The sequence below is a fragment of the Conger conger genome, chromosome 4 (assembly GCF_963514075.1).
Source record: "Conger conger chromosome 4, fConCon1.1, whole genome shotgun sequence".
Classification (NCBI taxonomy): domain Eukaryota; kingdom Metazoa; phylum Chordata; class Actinopteri; order Anguilliformes; family Congridae; genus Conger; species Conger conger.
In genome coordinates this window covers 48,061,213-48,084,686 of record NC_083763.1, presented here as the reverse complement: position 1 = coordinate 48,084,686, position 23,474 = coordinate 48,061,213, and the positions used below count along the sequence as shown (strand labels likewise).

The window sequence follows — 23,474 nt, the reverse complement described above, 5'->3', positions numbered from 1 at the left end:
AGCAAATATTATTGAGGGCACTGTATTTTACATCTCAACCACCATCTCCTCCTCCTCCATCTGACTAGAAAAACCACATTCCAAAGACTGTCTTGCCTCTACTGTGTGTACGTAGGTGTTTCAGTGGACTTATGCAATGCACTAAAACAATGCACATGGAACTTTCACTGTTGAAAAAGAAGGGAACTATGTCCAAACCCACTATGTACTTAAAAACCCCTTCTCAGTATATCATGTACTGTAAATCCCAAAAACTAAAAGACAGACAAAGCCAAAAGAAGGGTACACAAGTGCATATAATTTTAATATCCACCACAAACCATTTTTTAATGTTAGGATTTAAAAAATAATTTGTTAATGGTGTTGGGACTTTGTTGTTTGATGTTTGTAATGAAATTACAAATCTTTCACAAAGATTTATTCTGTTATTTCAGTACACTGAAATCTATTTCTGAAGAACCAGCGGAGGAGGAACTTCCACAGAAATGTCAACACAGGTTTTCATATGGCATGCAAAAGGAGTTTTTATATTCTGAGAATACAGCAACAGGGCAAGTCAGAACGATTAATCACTGATGGAACTGATATCACTTCCTTGGGTGTGGAATCCTGTGCGTGGTTTGATGTGTTGTGTGTTCAGAGAAACAATATAAAAGGAGTCAGTGGTGCATGTTTCTCAGTTGAGAAGTCAACTATAGTGAGAAGAAATGGCAAGATATATTGTCAAAGTTGAACCAAGACCAACAGACAGAGTTTACATCAAATTTCCAGATAGCCAGGAAAAAGAAGAATATCTCATTCAAGATGACACTGTAAGTAAATTTGAAGACATAATTGGTAAATGCACAACAGTCTTTTTGTGATACTACTTTTGTGTTACTTATATGACAAATGTTGTGTCAAAGTGACAACTTTTCTGTTACAGATATATAATTTATAAATATATAATTTATGTGTTACAAAGGTAATTTTTTAAGAGACTATGTTGAATGTAGCACAAAATCTGTTCTCCTGTTAGAGATAGGGGTGCATTCATTTATGTCTTGTTTTGAGAGTGGATAAAATAATTTGATGAAAAACACATGTAACCCAATGTATATTGTTACATTTTAAAATAGCCTGAAAACAGCTAACAAAAAGTTGTTGTTTCATTTTCAATCTCACTTCTTTCATCCACCATACACTGCCACATTCTGACAATTGTGTAACTAATCATTCTTGTCCCCCAAGACAATTGAATTAAATAATGAACCAAAGAAAATCACCATCCGACGGGAGAGAATTTGGTATCGAAGCATCACATCATGGCGCTGCAGGTATGTGACCATTACCTCTTTGGACTCGGAGAAAGAACTCTACTTCCCTGTCTTCAGAAAGATTGACTCAGCTGGGTTGACCATCAAGGAAAATTCAGGTAAGAATGATCAATCCCTGAGTTATATGTATCCGTAATTTTATAAATTTGTCATGTTCAGCAAAATAATTGATCAATTAATTGAGATTCAAACCTTGTGTAGCAATGCGATTGGGCTGTGTCAAGGTTGTGTTGTACCAGGTGAAAGAAAGGTGGGGACATGATTTGTAGCCAAAAGGGTCAATGGAGGTTCTGTACATCCTCTCCTGGGAGTGGACAGGGTGATAGTTTGATCTAAACTGGCTTTGCTACTCCATGAAGTTCTGCTGTAATCTGACTGATACTAAGATAAAGACTTTCTTTCTGTGAACTTAACCTTCTGTGATCTGAACGTTTAATTGAATTGAAATTGTTTGGTGTTCACCCATAGCTGTGTTTTGCTTTTCAAGAGTTCTGTTTGTGCTGCTTCATCTAACCTGCATGTCCTTGCTGGAATATTAGATCAAAATTACCTTCAGTTCTAATGATATGAAGGTGTTAAAGTCTCATAAAGTCCTCCTTTCATAAGAATATAAATAATAATTTTCTTTTATCATACATTTATTTGCACAAGTATACGATATGTAGGGTGTAAAATTTTTCTCAAGGTACATTGGCAGTATTTCCCCAAAATCAACATAATTTATCTCAACGAATCAGGCCTGGATCCACCCTTCCGGTGGAATCAAGGTTATCTCAATATTTGGCAGCAAATCCATCCTTTTTTTATTTTGAGGCTTAGAAAAATGTGAAAGCAGCATTTAAGATGATTGAAGGTAGGGTCGGAACACCAAATAGTATCAGTGTTACATGTATCCATGTTGATACACCCAATTTTCTGATTTCATCCAATCCAATTACTGCTATCTTCTCAGAAAAGCCTTGAAAAACTGCATACTTAAATGCTATTGAAGGTCTGCAGAATGTCCTAATATCTCAATGATATCTGGCTTTCTGTCATAATTTTTCATTTAAATTTCAGCTAAGCTACCTAACGATGATCCCTCTGAGGAGAGAAAGGAATCTTTGAGCAACAATCGCAAGTTTCGAGGTAAAATGTATACACATGGTTCATTTCTTACTACTTACTACAATATATGAACAACAAAACTGTGTTAATGTGCTGTGTCAATGATGTAATTAATTTAATAACAACAATTATCTATAGCTTTTAGATTAACAAGTATTACAAAAAAAATGTTTTTCCCCCACAGAAACAATTGATCGACATGGAAAAGGTAAGTCATACTATTATTTAATGTTCACCCAGGTTATTTTGTGTGACTCCATGAACACATTTCCCTTTCACTTTTTTTTTGACAATGTACTTGTAATGTCGGGGACTGGCGGAGAGCCAGGAGCGACTAAGGGTAATCCCATTTAAGCGGACACGCGGACGTGTTCGCCACAAAACCCTGGGAGGTATAGGATACAGAAAATAACTTGGAGACAACTACAACCAAATAAAAGAAATAGCCCAAAAAATGGCTATAGGAAAATAAAGCGACCCTTAATAGCCAGGGCGAACAACGCAACCAAAATGAGTGCTAAAGGCAAGCACTGCAAACCCCAGACCGGGGATCAAAATAAAAGTACAACCTAACATAAAACATTAGGGCAAGAAAAATAAAGAACCTTGAGATGCAGCTCAGGAAAAAACAAACCAAAATACAAATACCGGGGACAACGTCCCTCACCCACAAGCTCACACGAGCCAGAAATAAAATCAAAACAAAATAAAGAACTGTGTCAGCAGTGCACACAGCACTCGCAATCTGAACACCTTCCTTACCTTTTTTTTAAGAACGTGACAGAAACCCGAACCAGCACGATACCTGACTCAAATACACACCGAGTCTACCACGTGCTTACCAGCTTGGTGCAAGAGCGAACAGTTGACACCAAAGCGCCGACCGATTGCCAGCGAGTGCTTTAAATACCCACAGGAGGTAGGCTCCCCTGGCACTAATGAGGACCAGGTTAAAATAATTGTGGTGGCCACAACCGGTTCCTACCTGCTGTTGTGTGCGGGGGACAGTTTAGTGGGGGAGACAGTGTGGAGTTGTCAGTTACTGTCGTGCCGTATTGGTTGTCGTTATTGGAATAAATAAACAGTGATAATATCCATTGTAACCCGTGCGTTACTCAGGCCAGAAGGACTGGAGAAAGCTACCCCTACAAAAATAAGGGTTACAATACCATAGCTAAAATGTTATATTTTATACCAAGTTAATATTCTTTGCAGTTCTCAATGCAGCCATAGTAATATAATAGAGATAGTGATTTTATGAAACATGTTTTGCAAAGTTGCATTTACAGTGCAGTCTGTAAATATTTGGACGGTGACTAAGATTTTTGTGGTTTTGGCTCTATACTAAAGCACATTGGATTTGACTGAAACCGTGAATATGAGGTTAAAGAGCAGACTGTCAGCTTTACTTTGAGGGTGTTTACATCACATCAGAAATTACAGCGCTTCTTATACATCATCCCCCATTTTAGAGCACCAAACATACACTTAAAATTTAGGTGCGCATCTACATGCGGTGAACACTTTATTTGGTATTTATTAGACTTAATTTTTAGACTTGTTAAGTCTCCTGCTGCTGTAGCCGATCCACTTAGTGGTTTGATGTGTTGTGTGTTCAGAGATGCTTTTCTGCATACCACTGTTGGAATGCATGGTTATTTCTGTTACTGTCACCTTCCTGTCAGCTTCAACCAGTCTGGCCCTTCTACTCATCTGAAAATCCCTGGAGATCAGCAGTTTCTGAGATACTCAAACCCCATCTGGCATCAACAATCATTCCACGGTCAAAGTCACTTAGATCATATTGAATGAACAAAATAATCACATTTGGTCTGCTGGTTATTTTGTTCATCTTTAAACATTCAATAATAAAACCAATAACATTGAATACTCCAAAATGTTCATTCAGTTTAATGCATGTGGAATTTCCATAAAATTCAAAAGTCGACTCGAACTGTTTTCAACATTCCACAATATTCATGAAGATCACTCACCCAGGTATATATGATTATGTGAATTTTTGCTGCAGGAATTTTTAATGATGGGATTAAAAAATTTGCCAAAATGTATTCAATACATGGTATTCATTATTATTTTTAAACTGTTTTCAGGTTGGTATTCAGGAAAAAGCATACGATTCTTAAGGAAAAATAACGCAGATACACGTCATTTATTATTATGTGCATTTTTACTGTAGGGATTTACTGGAAGTTTGCCATCCCGTAATTTCAAATTTATGCAGTTAAAATGCACATAATCAATGGAGTTCATACATAGGATGACTTTCTTCAGGAATATCATGGGTTTTACTGAAAATAATTTGATTTATTATTTTTGAATTGAATACGATTGCCATTGTTAGGGAAAAATGCCCTTTTTGACATTTCACAGGTGAGCATCGTCTGATGAAACAGATCCCAGTAAAAACAACAATAGCTATACTTGAGTTTAACTTTCGTATTTATTTGCAAAGAAATGACGGAAAGTGAGAAAGCTTACCGGCTTTCTGATTTGAATCAGACATAGCAAGACTCTTATACACACTTCCAGAAGGGGGGGGCTTTACCAAAACAAAAAGACATGAAGCTGGCCACGAACCTTTAACAGTATTTTGTCTTCTGAATACCCCTTGTTGACCTGGCTGTAAGACCAGAATGTGCTAGCTGAGAAGCAGAGACATTAAGGTCAAAGGCTGTCTGTCTGCTGGGAGAGAGACAGAGAAAGACTCCTAGTAAGCACTTAATTCGGAATTGGTCTAATAGTAAATAAGGATTATCACTAAAAGGTCATTTGTAATCATGTGATTGTCTTTATGTTAACACATATTGTCAATTAAGAATCAATTAAGAAAATTACCCTTGCACCATTTTGGAGGAATTTGCAATCCCATAATTCCAAATTCCAACAGCAAAAATTCACAATGGCATGTACACCTTGGCTAATGGTCTTCAAGAATCATATGCTTTTTGAGTTTGACTGAAATTTTTAAATAGTGCCATGCATTGAATTGAATGCCGATTATGGCCAATATCCCATAATTCTAAATACCAACAGTAAATGCGCACAGAATCAATGGCATGATTACCTGTGAAGGAGGTCTTCATGAATAGAGTGGAATATTGTACTGTGGCGGGGCTCCATCATGAGACTGACCAGGAATTGAAGTTCAATGGTTTTATTGTTCACGAAACACATGATCAATCAACACAGTACAACGTTTAAATGGCAGCTGAGCCGATCACCTACAAACCACACACAGATTAAAATGTACTTCACAAAAGTATTTTAGTCACTACGGCAACCAGGCAACTAGGGCTATACTCACCGGGTGAGCTGCGGATTGTTTGTCGAGGGGTGTCCCCGAGCCCTCGGGTAGGGAGGGGGATGCCTCAACGCCCTGAGCCGCGGTCTCCACTAGCGGTCATAAGGTGGTAGTCGGTAGTCGGTCATGGTGGAGGAACAGCACTCGTCTCCAGGTCTTGGTGCACGCCCGGTAGACCACGTCGGAGACCTTGGCCAGGACGGGGCACGGCCCCTCTCAATGACACGTCAGTTTTGGGGACACCCCTTCTTGCAGTGGAGTGTGTATACCCATATCCGGTCACCAGTCCCACACCAGCCAATGGTTGTCGTACACCCTCTTCTGGTGCATCCCTGAGTTGGTTTGCGGGGTCCACCGCAGTCCCAGCCAAACAGCAGGAGGGCGGGCATGCACTGAGTGGACTCTTGCATTGCTGTTCTGTAACCCCACAGCACCAGGAGCATAGTGGATTGCTCCACAATGTGTTAGCCGTGGTCGCTGCACTTTGGCCGGGGACTGCATATGCCTCTGGCCACTTGGTAAAATAGTCCATGGTCGCAAGGACATACTGGTTCCCCGAGTCAGTGGTGGGGAAGGGGTCCAGCACGTGGACCCCCACATGCTCCATGAGAGCCCCCACTAAGTACTGTTGCAGGGGGGCTTGTGAGCATTGTGTGGGCCCTTCCTGGGCAGTGCAGGCATCGCAGCAGTGCACAAACAGTTCCAAGTCTCGGTTGCACCAGTCGATGGAGCGTCTTGGTAATCCCAAAGTGCTCTTGGACAAGCTGCAGGGCTAAAGGCCGGAGCCCCCATGGCACCAGCAGCTGTGGTACATCAGTCCCTTGCTGGACACGGCACCAGCAATCATCACATGCCCCAGGAAAGTATTTTCTCGCCTCAGCAGATTGCAATTTTTAGGTGGTTCTGGTCGGGGATTCAGACATTTTTTTCCTGACATTACCTAGATGGTGTCATTGTCACATTTTGTCCTATTTTGGTAATTAATTTAACTTTGGCAATTAGGTAATCAATGCCCTCGTGCTGATGAATGATTAGAATTGCCTGCCGCATGGGATCTGATTACTGATCAAGGCTAGCTATGGTGGCCTGTAGCGTAGTGGTTAAGGTACAGGACTGGTACCCACAAGGTTGGTGGTTCGATCCCCGATGTAGCCACAATAACATCCGCACAGCCGGCCCTTAACCCTGCATTGCTCCAGGGGAGGATTGTCTCCTGCATAGTCTAATCAACTGTACGTTGCTCTGGATAAGAGCATTTGCCAAAATGCCATTAATGTAATGTAATGTAAGCTATGTGCCTGTCTATTTAAACCCAGTTTCTCTTTAAATCGTGGCTTATTTGTTACATTCCCCATAGCACGTTATTTTAGTTCCATTTGTGCATTGTGTGAAGGGTGACTGACGATTCTCACTTACCTTTTGAGACCTTTTGTATGGGAGCTAAACACGTAGCAATTCTCCGTCAACTTCACATTTTATTTTGGTGCACAAATGTTAGACACAGGACCGGTGGAAGACTGGATTCCTCAGGGAGTTTGAGACCCCGTTTGCTGATTCCTACGGTCTACGCCAAGTAGAGTGCGGCTTCCCAGTTTGGCAGCCGTCTGACGTTTACTTTAGTATAGCGAGGTACAGTGGGAGCAATAATTATTTGATCTCTTGCTGATTTTGTAGGTTTGCCGACTTACAAAGAATGGAACTGTGTAGAATTTTAATTATAGGTACATTTTAACATTGAGAGACAGAATATCACAAAATAATCCACAATAACAACATCATATACATTTTATGAATTTAATATCATATTTTCACATGAAATAAGTATTTGATCCAAAGAACAATAGGACCTAATACTTAGTGGAGAAACCTTTGTTAGCAAGCACAGAGGTCAGATTTTCAATGGGATTTAGGTCTGGAGACTGGCTAGGCCAGTCCAGGACCTTAATATGCTTCTTTTTGAGCCACTCCTTTGTTGCCTTGGCCGTATGTTTTGGGTCATTGTCATGTTGGAAGACCCATCCACGACCCATTTTCAGTGCTCTCACTGAGGGAAGGAGGTTGTCGCCCAAAATTTCCTGGTACATGGCCCCATTCATCCTCCCCTCGATATGGTGAAGTCGTCCTGTCGCCTTAGCTGAGAAACACCCCCAAAGCTTAAGGTTTCCACCTCCAAGCTTCACAGTGGGGATGGTGTTCCTGGGGTTGTATTCAGCATTTCTCTTCCTCCAAACACAGCAAGTCGAGTTGATGCCAAATAGCTCTATTTTGGTCTCATCTGACCACATCACCTTCTCCCAAGCATCCTCTGGATCATCCAGGTGTTCTTTAGGATTTTAATCCTTGACGGTGTCATGTGTTACTGATGGTTCTCTTTGTGACTGTCCCAACTGCCTTCAGGTCATTAACAAGCTCCTCGTGTGTAGTACTGGGCTGATCCCTGACCTTTCTCATGATCATTGATATCCCACGAGGCGAGATCTTGCGTGGAGCCCCAGACCGAGGGAGGTTGGCGGTGACTTTGTGTTTCTTCCATTTTCTAATAATTGCTCCAACAGTTCTTAACTTCTCACCAAGCTGCTTGCTTATTTTCTTGTAGCCCATCCCAGTCTTGTGCAGGTCTACATTTTTGTCCCTGATGTCCTTAGACAGCTCCTTTGTCTTGGCCATGGTGGAAACGTTGGAATCTGATTGTGTGGACAGGTGTCTTTTGTACAGCTACATAACGATGTAACGAGTTGACACAGGTGTTTTGGGTAATGAGTTGAGATTAGGAGTGCTTCTTAATGGAAAACTAACTGGTCTGTGGGAGCCAGAATTATTGCTGATTGGAAGGGGATCAAATACTTATTTCATGCTAAAATACGATAATCAATTCATAAAATTCATATTATGTTGTTATTGTGGATTATTTTGTGATTCTGTCTCTCAATGTTAAAATGTACCTATGATTAAAATTTTACACGGTTCCATTCTTTGTAAGTGGGCAAACCTACAAAATCAGCAAGGGATCAAATAATTATTGCTCGCAGTGTATTTGGTTTTGTCACTTTTTAAATGCATTGTTTTCGTGGTTGTTGTCGTCTTTGTTGGTCATTGGATATACAGCACTAAGCCGCTATTCGCAACTGGTGGCGGATGGTGTAGTTACGTTACGTTCGCAAGATCCTCATACCCGGGGGGGCTTATGCTTTTCGTTTCCTTCTTTGTGCCGATCTGTTATGTGTTACACTAAGGTTAATGACACGTGTTTTGTAGAGTTCACCCCTCTCGGCGGAGAGCGGGAGACCCTCGGTGCTGCTTGTGTTTTTAGCTCGCTTTCCCACAAGTCTCTTGCACGGTCTGTTCAGTCTAGTCGACCGTCAGGTGAATATCTCTGGTTGCTGACTTTCCTAAAAGTCAAGTGGTGTACATGGTTGTTGGAGTATCGCCCTTCTCAGATGAGAGCTTTGCAAACTCACCGATAAGCTGGGGGTTCCGTGACTGAGATCCCTGTCGCTGTTTTGTGTACACTTACCTCTGTGTTAGTATTCCTGCATCGTCAGTTGAATTACAGGGTTAATGTAAATGGTAAATGGTTGGCATTTATATAGCGCCTTTATCCAAAGCGCTGTATAATTCAATAAAAAAGCAATTAAAAAAAAAACCCTAACTCGTATCACACTGATAGGTTTGGGTCTCTTTAAGTTGCAGAAAATTGTAGGCAGCATATGAAATTAGAACAGTGATTAGGCTTGACCGCTTGATGCCAAACGCTGAAGGATTATACAATTTGAATCAACACCTAGCATCAAATCAGAATTAAGTATTCACCAAGACTGTGGTATAATTGAATAATGTGTTCAAAGTGGAATTGCTTTCATCTTCACCAACTCAGCTCAGACTGACAAGCTAAACCAGTATACATTTTCATCTGAAAGGCTTCAGAACTAATGTCTGCGGATGGCTATAAAATTATTTTAATTGTTTCTAGGGAGGGGTGTGGGGGGTTATTTGCATTTGAATGGTTCAAGAACCAACTGGGAGGGCTACATGGAGAAAAGGGGGGAGGGATTTAGCACACCTAATTGTAATACATTAGAATACATTTACCACGTCTAATTAAATTATAATCATACAAAGTAACTGATCTAATTACTAGTGTTTTCTAATGTAAAGTAATTTAATTACAAGTACTACATTTTTGTGCTAGATTTTTATAATCCACATCGTCTACATAGTCTACCCAGCACTGCACAAAAGTTATGCTATCATTACAGTTACATTACATTACATGGCATTTAGCAGACGCTCTTATCCAGAGCGACGTACAACGAAGTGCAGATCAAACACAAGTACAAGTGCGAAGAGGAAGTACAGTTAAAGCATATTCATCAATACTACATGTAAAATGGAAAACAGCCAAAGTTCTTTTTTTGTCATTTGGCAGATGCTTTTAATCCAAAGCGATTTACAAGTGCATAGGTTCTTCCACAAATTAAAGCAACACATCCATAACTTGTAAAATACACATGAGGTGTGCAATTCAATTTTTGTTGGGATTGCTGGTTCCATCACAATGTATGTTTTGAAGTTGTCACTCGTTCTTGTACTGTATACACCAAAAAGATTGTGATAACACTCCCAATCTGGTCTAAAAACAAATGTAAAGCCATTTCTTGTTGAAAATTTGTCAAACTTTTTTTACATACGGAAAAAATAAATACATAAAAAAATATATAAAAGCTATTTTTAAAGCTGAAATAAGCTATTTCATAAGCTCAAATGCCGGATGGGAAAATGAAAATGAAAATCCTTTCTATGTTTAGACCCAGTCCCAGAGGCAGTTCCTATGATGGCTAGAAGAAACATTGTCGTGGAAAAACCTTCTCAGAAAAGTTCTACAAGCAATATCTTTCTCAGTTTCTTACTGTAAGTACAAGTATTCCTCAATGTTTGTGAGAAATGAAATGTAGTATCAAATTATAATGAAGGTCAATATTATTTAATTGCCATTGTAATAATATACATTAAGGGTCTGTGTCCACTATGCTTGTTTTCTGGCAGAAACATCTCTGACAACATCTCGCCTCAACATTCTAACGTATACTGTCCGTGCATTGCAGAAGATATCGCTCTTTTTTGTTTGTTTGTTTATTTATATATTTAGCGTTTTCGACATGAGTTCAAGAATGAGTTGAACTCATACATGCTTGCCATAGTACAGATAAATGAGTCATTAGGGTGCTTTTAAGTCCCGCCCCATCTAAGCTGTGATTGGTCGGATCATTACAAATGACGACCGCCACGCCTTTCTGAAAATTTTAACTATTTTGAACTATTTTCACATGCGCTCTCTCCCTATGGAAAATTATTGAAAAAAGGCGCTGGTGCTCGTAAAAAGAAGCAGAGTGGACAAAGGCCCTCTTTCCCCAGAGGCAGATGCACTACAATGTTTGTCTATGGGGTGACATGGCTCAGGCAGTAAGAGCAGTCGTCTGGCAGTCGGAGGGTTGCTGGTTCGATCCCCCGCCCGGGCTGTGTCGAAGTGTCCCTGAGCAAGACACCTAACCCTGAGCTGCATGGCAGCTAATCGCTGTTGGTGTGTGAGTGTGTGTATGAATGGGTGAATGAGAAGCATCAATTGTACAGCGCTTTGGATAAAGGTGCTATATAAATGCCAACCATTTACCATTCTTTCAATCAAGTCATTCTTATATAATTTCAGAAACAAAATATATACTTTGCTTTGTAGGGGCATCATCAGCATTTTCCCCGAGCAGTTGCAGTAAGTATTTAAAGATTCATCATCTGCATTTCTCAGATGTACTGTATATACAGTATATGGGTCTATGTAGATCAGATTTTCTCGGAAGAATGATGAACATAATATAATTAGGTTCATAGACAGAATTTTCTCACCATTGACAATTTTAAGTCTAAATGATGGTTTAAGCAGAATTGTAGATCTCATCATCATCATCATCATCATTATCATCATCACCACTGCAGCAGTAAAATCACCTACTATTAATGCCACAAGATCAGTGGTTCAGTCTAACTTGTATTATATTTACCATTAGATATAGAGTTTGCTTTTCCTATAACTTCAACTTTGCAAAACATGCTTAAGCAAGTACATAAGTCTGAATAGGGCCCTTGCAGTATGGAGACTTCAGTTGATTTCAACTCCAATTAATTAAACATTTCTTCTTTTCATTTCCCATGCAGAATTGTCAATAAAGTAATATTTAAGTTACTTGAAGGAAGCCCAATTCAGGGAAATGCTATCAAATGTTTTAAGTTATAAGTGCCTTATTCAATTCAATATTTTGAAATACATATGTTAAAATATGTTCTATGTTATGTCTTTTCTTTATAGTTTCACTCACAAACCTGGCCTCCCAGGTTTCGTGAAAGGAGGGAACTTCTTTGACTTGCCAAGAGAACTGTGGTTTGAGTTTGGCAAGATTTTTACATTGGCTCGCAATGTAGTCAAGATGTAAGTGGAAATCCAATCTTTTCACCTCATTGCTCACTATAATAGCAGACTGTCAACAGTTATACTCTTATACATCTACAACAAAGAAATTCTGATCAAACAAACATTTTGAGTGAGTATATGCTTAATAATTCTGAAAATGGGCTGGGCCAGTGAGGGTTTTTTTTTTTCAGGGTGAAATTTTCAATCACTATGAAAGCATTAAAACTCATGGTTCTATCTGTATACCTATTTTAAGATACCATTGCTTTCGTGACAACTTATTCTGTAACATAGGTGATAAAACAAGCAAACCTCACCTTCTCTGAATTTTGGAAATTCGCAAAAGATACCTTATAGAAAAAATAAAGTAATGTCAATGTGCTTTTCGGCAAAGGACCAAATGCATTATAGTTTCTCATTCTAAAAATGTGCTAAATTGCTAGAATGGCCATTGTTTACTTTCCCTGGAGATATTATCTTTGTTATAGTTGTTGGTTTTATGCCAAGCTGTTTAATATGTTTTTGTATTCAGTGAATGTGAATATGGTTTTCAAACCCATTTCTTGAGCAAACAAGCCTGTTCTTCTGTCAGTCTCATGTCAGGATCTAGGTTGTTAAAGTCTAAGCTTCCCTTTCACACCCCAGTGATAATTTGGTTTTGCAGCAAGGTGTACTTGTGAGAGCATAATTGTGGTTCTCAAAGAAATGCTCAGAGGCATGTAAATCCCATGAGACTCACTAGCAGCTAATTACATTAAAAATATATATACTACTCTGACCTGGTTAAATAAGAATAAGAGGTCCATTCAATTCATGTTCATATTCGTCCTTGATAATTGACAAACAAAATATTTGTTTTGGGACACCAAAATTTCAGTCTATATATTTAAGAAGAAACAGAATAATCTTCATAAGCTTTTTGAATGTGGCTGACAATTAATGACAATTGCAGTCTAAATGTAGTCTGTTTTAATCACAATTGCCATCTTTTGTACATGTGTCTAATAATTAAGTGAGGCAGAGACAATTTTCCGGAGACTTTGGAACTTTTGCCGCAAGTGGAAGAAAATTGATGACATCAGAAATGTGTTTTGGTTTCCGAGCAAAAAAGCAGGTTAGTCAACTTCAGCTCTTACATAAGTTTAACATAAAAACCATGTCATTCTTGAGCTTTTAATCAAATCATATTATTCAGTTCTTAGTCAATTAGCAACTTGTTTTAAATAACATACATCAAACATTTCGACACTTTATTTAATAATCAACAACAAAATAAATAATGTCTTATTTTGCTGTTGTATATTTAAGTGAAGGATTGGATTTCACTAAATCTTGACACATATTCAGAGTTACAATATGTCATGATCACCATCTGAGTGAATCTCTTCAGAGAAAAGGAATGTGAAGCAGTAATGTACACCCTAAAACATTCTTAAAATGTCTGAGTCTGAGGAGCATGTGGTAATATAACATTTTAAGTGACACATTTCTGTATTATAGCATATATCTCACAAAACTGGAAGAATGATGGCTTTTTTGGCCACTTGTTTCTGAATGGTTGTAACCCAATAATGATCAAGAGGTACACAGAAGATCAGCAGAAAATTCCAATGGAGACTTTGGAAAAGGTGTACCCTGATATTAAGGAAAATATCCAGGTGAGATGCTGTTGCATTGCTTGGTAAAACTTTATACAGATATTGTTAATATGTGATTTTTTAACAGCCACTTGCTCTAAATGTTAATGTGTATTAAACATAAATCATTGTTGCTATAATAATAATAATAATAATAATAATAATAATAATAACAATAATAATAGTAATTTTTGTTGTAAAGAATCCTGGCCTTCACAATAACTGGTACTAATATCCTCAGTCCTGTAAAACAATTTCAATAAAAAAGGACTTGCTGGAACAAATAGAATGTGCTTGTGGCCGCTGTAGGATGAAGCAGTATTTTATCTGAATGATGGAGTTAGTAAAAATGCTAAATTATGTATATTTCATAATGTGTCAAATGGGTGAATGAGTTCCAGAACCAGATGTTGTGATTCTGAATTCCATCAGCCTCACTGCAAAACATAGAACAGATTCATGCCTACTGAATCCACTTCTGTTACACTAGAATGGAAGCATCTATGTGGTGGACTATGGAGTACTGGATGACATAGTGGGAGGTATACTCAAGAAGACACCACAGTTCTTGGCTGCACCCATTGTGCTGCTTCAACAGACTGAGGAGGAGCTAAAGCCTATTGCCATACAGGTAAATCTACAGCTTCATTGCACAAGACTTTCAAACTAATTAAATCAACCTTTGGGAAGATAGAACAAACGGTGAATCTGCAGTAAAAACCTTCAACTAGATTTGAAGAGTTTCATTGCAAAATGGGTCATTCTCACAAAACTGCTTACAGTATCAGCAAAAATTCAATAGCACACTGGCATAGCCCATATTATTGAGTAGAATATAATAATATAATCCTCATTTTATGTTTATGGAGATTGTATAGTCCATTAGACTAATTTTATATGCCGATTTTTGGAGATGCATCAAATAAATTCTCATTACTCATTATTATTTCAAAACGAAAGTAACAATAAATTGCTTCCAAAAACTATTAATATATGAAAATCTGCCATTAATTACACAGAAATAACTGAACTATAAGAAAAACATTTTATTTCTTTTGAAAAAAAAAAAACCGTATTAAATTCCAAAAACCTTTTCATTACCGTGACGCTATTATCTTATTTACTTACATTTCTTGACCTGCTGACTTAGGATAAAATACTATCATCAAGCTAGTATAATTACACATACAATTACCCATTTTATACTAAGCTCTTTGAGATTTTTTTTTTTTTTTTGTTGGGGAGATTTTTATGTACATAGACTATTACAGTAATCTACCCATGTTCCAATTTCTATGATTGGCTCCCTACAATGGCTCCTTTGCTGTCCAGGGATGCATTTCCCGTAGTTGTGTAGGTAACTATGATCGCAAGTGGAAGAACCATCATTCGACAATTCAGTATTCCTGAAAACCATAGTTCAAACGGACATTCGCAAAGTTCTGTGAAACTGCAGCTCCCGACCTGTAGTTAGAAGTACTAGGGGGCAGCCTGTAGCCTCTTGGCTACAGTACATGACTGGGACTGGTAAATTCAGTTGTTGAATTCGGGAAGTAAAAGTAGGTAAAGACTAGGTAAACGCCCAGGAGGTGCTAGCACTCTGGTTACCTTGTATGGTGTGACTCCGCCACTTCCATATATAGGGTGGGAGACCCTCGAAAGAGCTGTCTTAAAGCTACAATCGGTAATTTTGGACTTCTAACAGTCAAGAGAGGAATTGCACCAACAAACACAGGGCTCAATCTTAAAGCGGGCATATGAACTGCAAAGCAACAAAGCACCACAAAACAACAGCAGCTGGCCACTCTGCTGACAGACACACACTCGAATCACCACGACAGGTGCTGCTGACACACATACACACACACACACACACACACACCACAGCAGTCGCTGCTCACACACACACACACACACACACACACACACACACACAAAATTATCTTTAATAATTTACTCTGAGTGGAGCTCTCTTGTTCTTCCTCTGTCTCAGTACAGTTAAAGGCAGCGTTTCTGGGTGTTGAATCTTCTCATGAAGATGTCCTTCCATTCATCTTTGAACTTGTGAGTAAGATCCTTTTCAAAGGCGAGCTGGATGAGCTGGGCCTTGCATTTGTGTAACATGCTACGCCAATGCTCAGAGAATGCTCGTGTTTCAGTGGTGAAAATGAGTTCACACATAGCTGTAGATGCCCCCAATGTTAGAGCAAGGGTATAGGCTTGACAGTGGGCATGGCCTGGAGTCCAGGGTGGAATGTACTAAGAATGTTAGCTATTGTCCATTTATCATCTTTTGGGGGAATGGGGGTCTTCGTCGTCTTCTTCAACAGGAACGTATGTGCCACAGCATATTCAGATTCAACGATTTCAGTGCCAGCTAATCTCAGGAGAGGGATAAGCTTCGATGGATCCATGAAATTTTCAGCCTCTGGGTTCAAAGCAGCAAGTGCGCAGATGAGTTTGCTGCTGCGCTCTCAAAAATGCGCATCCATCTCTCCTTGCGCAGGATCAATAACGCCGTAATATAATCTCAGGATCTCTGGCTTTTCATCTGTGTCGCTCTGTAACTGTCAAACTGTTCAACTACAAATGCACAAAGGTTCTTGTTAGGAGTGCATCTTCTCTTGCTTGGATCCCACAGTGCAGTAAACTCATTCTCTGTGCGCAGTGTCTTTATGCATTCCAGTGCACTGTTCACAAGTGTAACCGCAGTGAACAAGTCCATATCTTCGGCTTGTAGTAGTCTGTTTGGTTGCTAAACTTCCTGAACAAAGTGTGTAATGAAAAAAAAGCTGCGCTGGGATATGACACGAAGTAACCCAGCAGCCTCGACCCGCGCCTCGGCTCCATGGCCCTGTGTGTTCTCCACCACCTCGGTCAATAATGTGGATATATCGGCGAAACTCTTCACCACAACATTGACTGTTGCCAAATGGCCAGTCCATCTCTGGTCCAAGAGGCATTTCAGGGTCTCACCCTTGTATTGAATAGCGACAGTTGGCCTCCTGATGAACTTATACAGCATATTGCATACACTGAAAAATTCCTCGACAGCCGCTTCACTGGACATGGCATAAATCACCACCAAATGAAGTTGGTGATTAAAGCAGTGAATGTATGGTATGTCAAGATCCTGTTTGTTTTGTAGCAATCACTGCACACCACCATGTCTCCCAGACATTAGTGACGCGCCATCGTAAACCTGACTCAGGATTTTGTTGGGGCTAAGTCCGGCTTTCGTGAGCTCGTCAATGATCACATCAGTAAATGTCTCTGCATGCCCCTTCTCTGACATGGCCATTACCAAGAGGCGCTCACATGCCCCGTCGTTTTCGTCAATGTAACGCACAACTACAGATATGTTTTCTTGGCCGATTGGATCCCGTGTCCTATCCACTTTTATTGTGTACCAGCTCTCCCCCACTTGTCTGACTATCTCCTCTGTCACAAAATTGCTCATCAGTTCAATCATCTCCTTTGTATTTCTGGGCTGGTGTAGCGTGCATTCTGTAGAATTGTTTTTGTAATCTTTGTCAGTTCTGGATCTTTACGCATGGTGTGCTTTAACAGAGACGAGAACAGTCCAATGGAGCCATGACCTTCTAGTATGCTGCCAAAACCAGCATTATCTCCACGTAAGGGCAATTCATTCACCACTAAAAACTTGAGCATATCAATTATGGCTGACATGTAATGCCAGGTGTTCTGCATTCAGAACAGCGGAAATCGCGGTCCCCGTCCCTCTACATTTTACCGACTCCCTCCACATTACTTTACAGGCTAAATTCTCCTTTGAAGCTGCATGCTTATTTAAACCTTTGCTAGCTTCAATGGCATGTTTCCAGTAATTGAATCCCCTAACAGAGAACGTTGCATCTGCATACTTGAAGTACTCAAGCCAGTCCTTGTTCCTATACCAGTGAGAAGAGAATGAGCGTTTTTTGGCCCCAAACATTCGAAATTGGATATTTGTTCAAGACAACTTGTTTAGGCTTGTCTGTGCCAAGGTCATCCACTGAAGATAATCCAAAAGATAGTCCATTTTGAATGTAGCAAAACAAAAGCAATAGTCAGCCTAGACCTAGAGAAACTGCTCGGCTCGAATACCAACTGAAATCCTGCGGTAACCGCTATAGCTACATTCAAAAAACTTTTTTTTCATTACCGGTTTGCACACACCATTGTTTTTCTATATTAATGTCTTCATTTATAAGAAATATGATGTTAGTATTATAATTTTTTTCCATAAAAATACTAGAATTAATAAAAAATAAATAATTTTCAAACTAGATCTGGGCGCCAGTGGGCTGGGCGCCAATGGGGGAGGCGCACTAGCAGTTATGTAGGCAGTACTTTGGTACAAAGTGCCGGCCCGTCAACTGCATATTTTGAAAACCCAAATTTGTATAAACACATGCAGAGGGTGAGTCAACATGTCAGTGAGCCATTTTCAATGATAGGAAGGGATTGGAATGGTCTTGTAACAATGTTTTAACACAAAAAGCTTACCTATTGTACCTTTAAGGTTAACTTCCCAGGAGTGTTCAGTTGAATGAACAAGCAGAGGTTTCAAAATAAAGTTTTTTTTTTATTACAATTTCAGTGGAAAACAATGCATAATGCCTCTATTGATTTAAAGAAAACAGAACAAACAGTACAGCGAATGCCACACACACAAGCATTTAAGACCATTGCAAATACACTCAGTGAGCACTTTATTAGGTATTTATTAGACATATTTTTTAGACTTCTACTGCTGTAGCCCATTCACTTAGAGTTATGATGCATTGTGTGTTCAGATATGCTCTCCTGAATACCACTTTGACCAGTCTGGCCATTGTCCCGTTAACTGTCTCTCATTAACAAGGTGTTTCTGTCTGCAGAACTGCTGCTGTATTTTTTTTGTTTTTTTGCACCATTCTTTGCAAACTCTAAAGACTAGTGCGTATGAAAGTCCCAGGAGATCAGCTGAGATACTCAAACCACCCTGTCGGCCACCAACAATCATTCCACGGTCAAAGTCACTTAGTTAAAAATTTTACATCTACATCATTGTATGCAGTGCACTGCTACCACACAATTGGCTGGTTAGGTAATCACATGAGTAGGTATAATAAAGTAAAAATGTTCCTAATAAAGTGTTTGGTTAGTGTATATATCCAAATGTTTACATTTAGCTATAAATTTAGCTTTTCTCAAAACAAAAAAAATTGATTAGCCCATATATTTGCGATGAAACTCTTCATTTGATGTCCATGAGCTCTTTGTTCATGATGGTTGTTGATAGGTTGATATGTTTGGGACATTTTACATTCATGTTTGTTGAGTAATCTAGATAAGTATCGAGATATGTTTGACAAAAAAAATAAATAAATACAAATTTCTCTCATAGTTGATTCAGAAGCCTGGAGAGGACAATCCAGTTTTTACCCCACAAGACAATAAAGCCTGGCTCTTAGCCAAGATCTGGGTTCGGAACTCTGACTTCTACTACCATGAGCTGGTTTCTCATCTTCTCAGAACACATCTGATGGCGGAAATATTCTTCATTGCTAGTTACTCTATGGCTGATCAACATCCACTATCAAGGGTATGTGCAATGTGCAATTCTATCTACTTATGTTAAAGGGGCCAAAGAGCTGGTCTAAATCTCCTAAATCTGATCATTGTCCTGATCCTTCACCAGATTAAGGGAGATCTGCATCCATTTTTATAGTGAAATAAAGACCAGGTATTGGATGGTATTTGATGATAGACTACAACTTATCCCTGCATCATAACCACACATTTGTGCACAACAAAAGGATTTAAGGTAGTAATCTCAATCAAATCAGACTGGCTGTTGTCTAGTTGCAGTTTGTGTTGTATCTGATTGTGTTGGAATTTTAGTCACTTTGTGACTAGAAAGGTGATATAAGTACAGTTTACTTCTTAAAAGTGGAAGAAATTGAGAGTTAACCAGCTAGATAGCTAATACTTTATTAATGATTATTATACATTTAATTTGTTTTCAATTAACAGAAGAAAAATTGTAAAGCTGACAAGTGAGCTCATATTATGAAGGCAGCAGCAAGCTGCCAATCCTGTAGCTTGTTTAGCTTGTTAATTTAGGCTAACAATACCATTGAAATGGTATGGTGAAAATGGGTGATGATCTGCTCCATAATCATATGCTCTATAATCTATTGGTTTCTACTGGTTTCTACAGGTTTACGTGCCTGATACGCGCTTACACACTTCCTATTTGTGGTGTTGTGGTTTAATAAGACCAGAGCATATTGGTTATGTTTCAGTGGAGTTATGTTTTTAAGTGGGAGGTTAATATTACTTTGTGTTTCAGAAATCCAATATTATAAACAAGGCAAGGTGGATTTGTTTTTAAGGTGAAAATATTTGTTGCAGTTAGGAGACAGAGAGGGATTTTCTTCGTTAGTTAAGCACTCGGCTGCAAAGCGATTAGATAATCCAACCAAACTCAAGCTAACAAGGTTTTTTGGGGGGTTGTTTGCCCTCCTAGGAAACAGTTGGCTGATAGTTTGCCTAATCAAGTGTTAACGTTGATTGTAATCCATTATAAACATTAACTGTAGTATATTTTAAGGATTCCAGATGAATTGTTGGTTGCATTTGGTCCTGCGAAATAAAATATTACCTAGCTAGTGCAAAGGGTTCTTTTATTTTAAAGGTGAGTTAGCTCACCTTTGTTAAGCAGCAATGCTAAATTAGCTGATTATATTATTGATTTAGTGCATCTTTGTGCAGTAACGTAGCTAAATTCATAAAGTTAAGAGGCGTTGAATCTCTCCAGTTCTCTGCTACTAACTGTTCAGAGCCACCTCTCACTTTTTTAAGCTGTGGTGTCTCCATCTGGGCAGTCACTTTCTTGAGGGGAAAAGTTGCAGGGGAATTCAGACGAGGCAGGGTGAGAAAAACAGGTGCAAAAAGGAATCTTGCACAGTGTGTTGCCCGCCTGCTGCCCAGGTAAACGATCTTGTGGGGTGCATGGACAACCTCCTGGCCAGAGCAGGGAGGGATCCAGTTGTCATGGTCCACATTGGGAGCAGAACCTCCACGCTAGTCTTTCCTGAAATTGTACCTGTACCAAGTGCAAGCAAAGGGAAGAATAACTTTATCAAGAGGTTTAACACGTGGCTCTCTTGTAGGGGAGAGGGTTACAGATTTATGGGACATTTGGTACTCCTTTTGGTACATGAGGGAGCTGTACAAGCATGATGGGCTGCACCTGAACCAGAGGGGAACTTTTGTACTGGGTCAGCGTATGCTTAGAGTAGCATGGATTATTTAAAAGACTTGGGGGGCAGGGAGGATAGAGAGTGAAGTTGGCAGGGAGGCACAGACAGAAGAAGTCAAGGCTACATGTAATGGTGAGAGCACAAATAAAATATGATTTATTAAAGCTTGACATTATTTTCCAAATTTTATTATTAAAATTTTAGTAATCAACGTTGAAGTTAACGTCCCAAATTATTGTTGCATTCATATTTCTATAATAACAAAAACTGTAACAAAATAAAACCGCAAAATGGTGATAATACAATTATAAACAATCACTATAAGTCATAACAGTGGTATATTGTTATTTCATTGTTATTTTATCACTGCTATTAACAATCAGATTGCGAGATTTACCTTTCTTAAACTATGCAGCTAATTGCCTGTGCTGCCTCTGCTTGCTTTCTTGCTTCTGCACAAATTGGACTAGCCCTCCACCACCCCAACTACCACCTGTTGTTTGGATCTGCTTCTAGGTACTAGTGAATTTTCTGGAGTGTGCACTGTAGTACGTGTGTAGGATTCGGAGTGGTTTTGCAGGGCACTATAGAGCTAGTAGAAAACCAAGGGAGCTTTTGTCTCAAGGTTAATGCTATTCTGCCTATACTGGCATGCAATAATTACAGTGACATGCAACTTCTCACACCTTTGAGAACATTGTGTTGGTCAGCTGAGTCTGTTGAGTGTTCAATGGATACATGCTTTTTTAGGTTGGTTACATATTGTATTTATCAACTGATATAGTATATTTGTATTTTCTATAGAGTATTTAGCTCTAGCAACAGTATAACATGCATTTATGTGTTAACAGATTCTTCGTGCAACTGGTCGGTACACCTTACCAATCAATATTACTGCCAGAAACACCCTCATCAATAAAGGTGGATTCTTCGTGGAGGTCAGTATGAACTTGAACCTTAATTATCCAAGATAATCTTTTCCCTTTTTTTATTATAGCATAAAATAATTATGAAATCAGGCCTTTAAGCATAGCAATGGTCACCTTTTCTGAACACTAAAGTGTCCCGAATGCTTAGTTTACCTAAAAGCTAGATTGTATCTTGCGCTATATCAAGCCTGGTCTGGAAACCAGAGTTTCTGCCTCCACAACATAACCTGGCACACTATTCCACACAGAGACCACTGACCACTATATGAGCGATATCTGCTCAATATGTCAATGTTCTTGTTAAGGTCATTTATTTAAATGAAGAAGAGCTGTGGTCCCAGCACTGATCCTTGTGGGAATCCACAATACCACAAGGATCAATTGTATGTAGACTATGTTAAGCTTTGTTGTTGCTGCTGGCAATATCAAGCTATAGCTAGATATCTAATCTAGCAAGACATGAGTTAGCCACAAAGGTCCTGCTGAAAATATAACTGCAGTCACTCCAGATCACACCAAATATAACAGTTAGGTAGCTAACATTAGAGCTAGCGGTTACATTGCGCTAGAGCTACAGTCTGTGAGACTGTCTAAAGTGGACAGTAATAGCCTACTGTCGGTGTCCTCTACTGCCTGCTCGCAATAACGATTCTCATGTCTGTTTATTACTAGAATGTTCAATTAGCCTAATTTGTGTCAATTCGGGGCTAAATTTTGAATAGGCATGAAATGCATGCATATTTCAGAATTTCCCACAGAATAAGTGATCTTGTGTCGGGATCTGTTGGATTTAAATAGAGTTATTTCTGCACAATTAAAAATCTATGTTTTAGGCAAATTTCTTAAGGGTCTCCATAACGCAGAAATGGTGCAACATATCAATACCAAAATCAGTAGACGTTGCCATTGTAGTAGACCTGCGGAATGGCATTGAGATTGGTTTTGAAACTTGTGAGATAGTGAGGTTCAAAACTTGCTATTTTGAATGGAAGTGCCAACTAACCCAAACATATAGTGAGCTCGTACCCTAAGAATCCAGAAGAGCAAAGCAAGTGCCAATCCAGCAGTGCCAGAGTGCTGTGTTAAGATGCGGCCACCATAAGTTACTCTATAGGCGGCCACCATGGTGACTGTGTTGAACCATTTTTTCCCCCTTGAGTACTGTTTACAATGTTTCATGTGTTAAAAGATGTGCTACCCAGTAAACAATACCATATTTTAAAATTTTGCCCACACAGTACACAGCCATTGGGAATGAGCATTGGGAGGTTTTAAAAAAAGCAACAGAGAAGATCACCTATGAGAGCCTCTGCCTGCCAGACAATGTGAAGCAGCGTGGCATCGACAAGCTGAAGAACTTTCACTACAGAGATGACGGCATGGACATCTGGGAAGCACTATATAAGTAAATTGCTTTATTGCATGGAGGATACATGTATTTTCTGTAGAG

General features: G+C 39.2%; 1 protein-coding gene across 1 annotated transcript; it reads left to right on the top strand.

Annotated features, from left to right (window-relative positions):
- Positions 1 to 595: 595 nt before the first annotated feature.
- Positions 596 to 23,433, top strand: LOC133126641 (polyunsaturated fatty acid 5-lipoxygenase-like). Its single transcript, XM_061238982.1, has 13 exons — positions 596 to 812; positions 1,231 to 1,414; positions 2,376 to 2,444; positions 2,608 to 2,631; positions 10,551 to 10,653; positions 11,477 to 11,509; positions 12,104 to 12,223; positions 13,219 to 13,319; positions 13,706 to 13,863; positions 14,333 to 14,473; positions 19,235 to 19,432; positions 21,947 to 22,033; positions 23,263 to 23,433. Exons 1-13 carry the CDS (start codon positions 708 to 710, stop codon positions 23,431 to 23,433), a joined length of 1,494 nt encoding a protein of 497 aa, XP_061094966.1. The 5' UTR covers positions 596 to 707.
- The last annotated feature ends 41 nt before the right edge of the window (positions 23,434 to 23,474 follow it).